This window comes from Columba livia, chromosome 1 (assembly GCF_036013475.1).
Source record: "Columba livia isolate bColLiv1 breed racing homer chromosome 1, bColLiv1.pat.W.v2, whole genome shotgun sequence".
Classification (NCBI taxonomy): Eukaryota; Metazoa; Chordata; class Aves; order Columbiformes; family Columbidae; genus Columba; species Columba livia.
Genome location: NC_088602.1, coordinates 10,726,554 through 10,733,935, shown reverse-complemented (window position 1 = coordinate 10,733,935; position 7,382 = coordinate 10,726,554). Strand labels below are relative to the sequence as shown.

Genomic DNA, 7,382 nt, shown 5'->3' with positions numbered 1-7,382 from the left:
AAGTAGTTATTCCTTTATCCGGGTTCTCATTGTCTGCCTCACCTTAGTAGACTGCTTCATAGTATTCGCCTCCTTGCTCATATGGCTGTTTCAGATTTTTGAGCTCTAAGAATCAATGGACTGGAAATGTTTCTCAATGCAGCTACAAAGTTCACACGAATATATTAACAGACAGTACTTTTATTGAGTATTACTTATTTATTTAAGCATTGTTCCCCACTTGTCTGGTAGGAACTAGATGTCCTCATTCTCAAGCACATGTCAGTTGGTGCGATTTTGTTTACAAATGCCAAATGTGACCCTTGCTTCTTTGTATCCTCCTAGTAGATGAGTCATGTGAAACGACATTTCTCACTGCATACATAACTATTCTTTATTTTTTTGCTTTTTGTTTAGAATTCATAACCCTAGTGACACATATAGGAAATGGACAGTTGCGTATGCACTCACGCATATATTTTGACATATGGCTTGGACAGCTGACTACAAATCATGTAACTTCAGTAATTAGCTACACAGCCTCTGCCTTTTGCTCTCCAGTAATGACACCGGTCACTTCTACCTGGAACAATCTTTGAAGAACTGAAGGCTGCAGTTAAGTAAAATAATGACTTAAGTACAGTAACCTTCCTAAAGGGCTTTAATGTGAAGAGTGGAAATATTTATGAATAAAGAGGTCTTACAAAAAGAAAAATATCTACCATGACACTGAAATCTATCAGATCCTGGGACAGTCTTCTAAGACATGGTGGAGGCCTCAGCAGAAATGGCAGATCAAATTACACAAAATATTTGCTGTGCAAGATGTTATTAATCTTCTAGTGGCAGAGTATCACAAGTGATCTGATCTTCTGAGTCTTCTGTGTCTGATCTCAGTTGTCCCACTGTAGTCTTTTGAGCAGTCTGTCATAAGATTAAGCTGAACACCAAAATCAGATGCTACAAAGATGGTAATAACTTTGTATCCTTTCAAACTGAGGACATGATGAATTTTCTTTGATTCTAGTTGTTTTCATATTAAAAATACCTTGATAAAGTCAAGGCGTGGCAGGGGTAGATTTTGGATGAAAGTTGTATTGCTTTGCTTTTACCTGGGTGACTACAGAGCTTCCTGCTTAATTTTATTTGCAAAAAACTGCAAGACTCAGCATGTGAAGCAGAAAATGTCATGGATGTGTACTCTGGGCCGGCTGCCCAAAACTTTTAATGATCATTATACATCCCTCACATGGTATGTGACAATTTTCTCATCTTGATACATGAATCTTTGTTTAAAACAAGAGCTGAAAGGGCTCTCTTGCAGTTTAATTATGCGATTCCAAGACAAATAATAAAAAGTCAGCAACAATATTAGGAACTGATAGGAATGTGAAACAACTTCTGGTTTCCTGATGCATTATTGAAGACTGCTATGATAATTAAACCGGCAAAATTCAAAGCTCTGAAAATAAATACAGTGGTTAGCGTTTCTTAAAAGATGAAGCTGAGAGAATACATGAAAATTTTTCACTCTCAATTCAGAAGTTATCTAAAGCCTGAGCTCTCTGAATGTTGTTCACTGCCTTGTTAGCATTGCTAAATGCATTCCACTTGGGTATACTATTTGCAAAGAACAAGCTGCTTTGATGTTATGCTCTTTGTCATAATCCATCCAGTGTTTCTAAAAGCTCCATTTTTAAAGGCTTCTGCAAACTGTCATATGTAGTCTTCATTGATGATTATGTTGTTGATATTCATGCTACTTCTTTCAGTGTTTCTGCTGCTGCCTGTACAGTGAAGGCTGCAATGGAAATCTGCCTCTTAACTTCTTCCCAGGCTTCATGTTGATCAGCTTTGTTTTTAATGTCGAACATGGCATCGTAGATCCCTGGGAATGATTCTCCTGCATACTTGTTATGGCTGCTTGGAGCAAAGATAACATGCCTGTAGGGAAGTTGAGGGGAAAAAAATAACAATATTCTGCATGAGGAAAATAAAACATACTATTTTCTGAATAAAACTAAACTCTTTCTTTGTCATCTGTTAAATTCTTGACACTGAAGATGTAAATAAATAGGATTATTGCAGTAACAATACCTATCATCTATGAAGCAAAAAAATAAGCTACGTTATTCCATGGAAATTCTAGAACTTCATACTTAAGAAGACTTCAGATGAAGTTGACTGAAGTATTTTCATTTCCCTCATTTTAGATTAAGTGGAAAGATTAAAAAAAAAGCCAGATGTTTTTCTCACAGATATATACAATCTCCAACAGATACAGGCATGGTTTGAGGTAGGAAATTTGATGCTTTAACAAAGACTGTTATCAACAGAATTTTAATAATTCATGAGAGGTACAAGGATTGTAGAACTTAAGTTCTCTTTCTGCAGTTACTTTTTATTGGAACTTTTCAGCAAAAAGATTACTGTTCTGAATTATGCAGACTGGCAGAAGGACCAAAAAGCTAGACTTGGCTATTCTGCCTCTCAGACAGGATTTACTTCTTGAACTGGATGAGAGAATTACTGAATTCACTGTTGTTGAAGCGCTACTCCCTAGACTGTATTTGCTGGCATGACTATTTTTCTATAATTGATCAAACTGTAGATACTTCAATTATACCCTATTTCACTTTCAAATAGTAATAGCATCCTAAAGATCCTTTATGACTGAAATCACTTGAACTGAGTCGAGAGTCAAACTTTTCAATCTGTTTCAAAGCCCACGGAAGTCAATGGAAATGGGCGGACTGATGTGAATAGGCTTTCAACAAGACTCGTCCTCATTCTCTATAGTGTATCCCACTGAATTTATCTCTAATTTTGTTTTGCCTTTTCAAGCTTATTTTTCCTGTTTAATTTGCTTTTACCACATTGAATAAAATCATTGCAATTCCATTTAGAGACCTGTAAATCCTAAAAGGATTCTCATAAGGTACTATAGGCAGAGAGTGAAAAGTAAGCCTTTCTTACCTATAGAATGGCCTGCCAGGTAATCCAAGAGGATCAATGAAAGCCCTTTCTAGAAACATGAGCTGATCATTTAGTGATCTAACAGCAAGGAGGCTAAAAACAAAACAAAACAAAACCCAAGAATATGTTAGCTACAAAGCATTTGGCCCACTCTCATTCTACGCCCCAATGTACACAGCTCTGGATTTATGAAGAACAGTAGATCAAAGATGTTGAATTTAAAGTGTAGCCCACAAAAGACAGGTCATATCAGCTAACTTGCGCAACAGGATTATGCCGATATGTACCATGAGATAGTTTGGTTCATAACTTGAAAGTCTCTTAAAGCAGCTTTTAAAGGCCAAGGAATAGTGACAAAGACAGAGACTTCCAGGTATGTTCTCTCATGTTGCATCTTATTCCTTTATCTCCTTTTCAGTAGGATTCAGACCATTCTCTTGTACAACAGTTTTCTAAAGACCCTATTTTCTACAAAGCCAGCCAGCCACAGATTACTTCAATAAAATCACATTTATTTGTATGTAAAACCAGAACATCTGAGAAACAGGAACCTTGTGATGTTAGAATCATCTTCTGAGTCATCCAAGAATTGTGCATTTCTGATGGCAGATTGTAAATTTCCTAGAGCAGAGACCATCTGTGCCTTCGTGCTTTGAAAAGCTCTGAGCCTACTACTGATGTTTAACAAATAAAAGAACTGTGAAGAAGATTTTACTCAATATATGTTGGTTTGGTAGTTTACATCCAAAGAAACCATGGTAGAGCTTCAAAGGCATTCACCAATAAAGAGTGGTAAAATTTATATCACAGTAAGCCTGTAGTACCTACTACTGTCAATAAAATTGCTTCAAGTTTACATTGGTGTAAATGGAAACCGAAACTGGTTGGTTGAATTAAAGATTAGATTTACACCATCCATCAATGAAACCATTTTGAAAATGTCACATACATGTCATATGTCATAAATGTCATATTTTACATAAGAAATTATTGTTAACTCCTTTATCTTGAGACTCACTGCCATTAAAAAGATGGCTTTTATTCTCACTTAGGCTTCCATAAGGGTAAGCATATGGCTGAACTAGATTTGTCCCAAGAAATGTAACATACACATATGTATATACAAAAGGAAGTTTCGTTTGTCATTCTGGGCACAGCCTACAAAGAATAAATTAAGAATTAAGTCAAGTGCAAACTAGGCCTTTTGGCATAGGTGGTGCACGGAATTTTTTGAAAGCTCATCAAAAAGTTTGCCATGACTACAATCATGGCATAGTTCGATTTGGTTTGGTTCGTTTTTTTTTCCATTAAGTGATCCCAGTATCATGACAACTAGAGTACTGGCAGACAAAGACCACAAATCAACATTTGTTCTTTAATGATAATCCAGTGACAAAATCATAAGACATGTCTCTACTCAGAGAGAGTTACACAACTGGGCTGGCTCTGCTTATGCTAACCAGCATTCTAGTCACATCCATGTATCATCCTAGCACTGCTTGTCAACTAAAATCTGTCAAGAGTTGACAATAATTAGTCTGGACACTTTTTGAAGCTAACATGGCTCTGCGGTGTCTCTTATGTCCACTAATTCAAAATTTCTACACTTTTGTTTCCTAGAGTAACCAGATCCTTAAAGACAAGAGTCCATAAGGACTTAAAATGAAACAAATGACTGACAGTAATTTGTCACCAAGGTTATTTAGGGGACTAAATGCAAATGAAAATTATGCCCTTTGGGCACAGAGGTCTACAGGGAGTATTTGACTGGAAAAAACAAAAGAATTAAACTTACTTATTGATATCAATTTGTTGCAGTCTCTCATGAAAACTAGCAGCAAGTTCTGTAAAATTCTTCACAGCTGAGAAGAGAGCATCTGGAGGGAGCAGGAAGGAAGCATTTAACTTCAAATTCTAAAGGAATCATTTAACAAATGAAATTCTTCAAATTAAAGCTTTATCTTTCACTGTGATCATGATGTGTCAATTCTGACTGAATGAAAATCAGATGACCTCATACTTCTACATTAAAAATGATGTAATTCTTTGTGAAAACTTTCCTTGGAGACAACAGAAATCAGTATTTTTGTGAATATTATTATTTTTCACTTGAAGAGCGTGTAGATATACGAAGAACTAGAGCACACATTGCCAGAATCAGACTGTTCAGGTAGGTCTGGGATTTTGATATTGGTCATTAGCTGCCAAGTCTTAAACTGAGAAGTGTATAATGTCGCCAATAAAATAAAGGCTCCTCAGGCAGGAGGCATATTGTGAATCCCTAGAACACAAAATAAAATTTCACAAGATGCCTGTTGTGGCATAGGGATGAGCCATTCTTGCCTAACCAAGGCCCACGGCAAACTTCTTATGGTGCCTGCACTTGCCATCCTGTGCCTATCAACTGAAACAAGTTCTGACTGGATATAAGGAAAAGCTTTTCACTCTGAGGACAGTCAAGCACTGCGGTCCAGAGAGGTTCTGTATTTTCTGTCCTTGAAGGTTTCCAAGACTAGATAGGAAAAAACCCTAAGCAACCTGGTCTGACCTCAGAGCTCCCCCTGCCTTGGGCACATTGACCTAGAGACCTCCTGAGGTTGCTTCTAATCTGAATTGTCTTCTGGTCCTATGATCAGTGTTGGACAGAGAATTATCCAACACCATACGCTGCAAAGCAGCGTGATTTTTTTTAGGGACCAAGACAAACGTATCTCCTGGCCAACATTGGTGACCCATGCACAGGTCAAAGAACACAACTGGAAGTATTAGCTCTACTTGGCAGTGGCGTATTCTCTACACAGGCATACTAGTGACAGAATATTCAAATTTCAAATTATTGGAGGGTGTGGCTGTTTTATTTACTGTTCATACAGCACAGCACAAGGTAAATACCAGGTCATGACTAAGATATACGTTAAGATAAGGCCATTATTACCATTAACAGAGAAGTGTGATGAAAGATTGTACATACCAAAGGACACATTGTATGTTGCCAGTTCCTTTTCATGATTCCTTGACAGATTATAGATGATGTGAGCATAGTTGCTCACAGCTGATGCATAATCTCTACAGTCGAAAGGAAGCACAACGGAGTTGGCCAATTCAAACACCAGCCCTCCCCGTACCTGAGCTACTGTCAGGTGATTCTTGAAAGTGGGATCGTAAAACCTCTCCACAATTTCATAGGTTTCATAGACACTGTGGTAAACAGGATAGCTGCTATATTTTTCTACATTCTGAAACAAACCAACCCAAACAAAATCGTTATTGAGCTGCAGACACTTCAGCTTTGCTTGAGAACCTTTGCTGTGGGATTCAAGACACTGTAAAGTTAAGTGTTCAGGTCACAGTAATCCTAAGTAGCCACTACAGAGAGCCAAATGAGGAGAACTGCTCAGTAGTGGCTCTCTTAGACACCAACCTATGATGAGATGAACGGTCATTTAAAGATGCCTCTCCTCACTGTCAATGTAGAGAGCCTAAAGAAAATAGTTAAGAACAGACACCCAACTTTGAGTTGGCTACATAAAGGTGAGATTGCCCTTCCTCTCTTTGCTTGGATCTCAGCAGTCATTTCTGTTTCTATCTTTGGATATGACTTCAGAGGAAAAGACCACATTGTCCACCTTGGACATTCCTCAGTTAGTTTCATCTCACTGTACACTCCAGAGTCAAAAACGTATTTTCCATAAAACATGAACCATTTCGAATTCAAAACTTCATTAGCTATTATAAATCATTCAAAAGTCATCATAAGCCACTCATAAGCCTTCATCAACCACAGGTAATTTTGAGCACATCCACTTGCACTGAGCAATGGTCTTTTTGTCTGACTGGCACCAAACTGACCATTCCTATTTAGTAAATATTTGTGTTGTAGTGCCACATAGAGATCTAGTAATGAACTGGGACTCCACCTTGAGACATTAAACTGAACTATTCCCAAAAACCGGCAGTCTAAATGGTTCAATTACAGGTGATATTATTCAGGAAGTTACAGAGGAGACAAAATAACAGACACAGACTTACCCAATTTTTACTGTAACGTGCTCTGCCTGAAGCGATGCCAAGACGTTGAAAAAAGACTTCAAAGTCATTGCCAGAACCCAGTTTATTTATTCTTTTAATAAGAAAGAGGAAAATGCCTTGAGTGAAAACACTTAAACTAGAATTTATTTTGCTTACAAGTATTGTGGTAATTATTCTGCAGTCACAGCCACAGTCATTACACAGTCTTGCCCTAGTATGTTCTTTCTGTCAATATAGCATGAATTGCCTGTGACTCTGACATTACACGCACCTCATCAGCTGCATTCTCAGAGGAGCAGAGTCATCATTCTCAGGGGCAGAGAAATCAAAATCTCAACAGGAGAATTTAACTCACTGTCTTTTATCATTGAGAAGACCAAATGACCTTCCTCATGCTG

At 37.6% G+C, this 7,382-nt stretch overlaps 1 protein-coding gene across 1 annotated transcript in view; it reads right to left on the bottom strand.

The window, feature by feature from the left end:
* Positions 1–507: 507 nt before the first annotated feature.
* The window catches only part of LOC102095234 (putative N-acetylated-alpha-linked acidic dipeptidase), a 31,002-nt gene continuing 24,127 nt past the window's right edge, over positions 508–7,382 (bottom strand). Inside the window, exons 15-19 of the mRNA XM_065036197.1 lie at positions 6,985–7,075; positions 5,927–6,191; positions 4,751–4,832; positions 2,956–3,048; positions 508–1,923 (exon numbers count right to left, since the gene is read on the bottom strand). Of these exons, the coding sequence (XP_064892269.1) occupies positions 1,734–1,923; positions 2,956–3,048; positions 4,751–4,832; positions 5,927–6,191; positions 6,985–7,075 (721 nt within the window). The 3' untranslated portion in view covers positions 508–1,733. The remainder of the gene's footprint in view (positions 1,924–2,955; positions 3,049–4,750; positions 4,833–5,926; positions 6,192–6,984; positions 7,076–7,382) is intronic.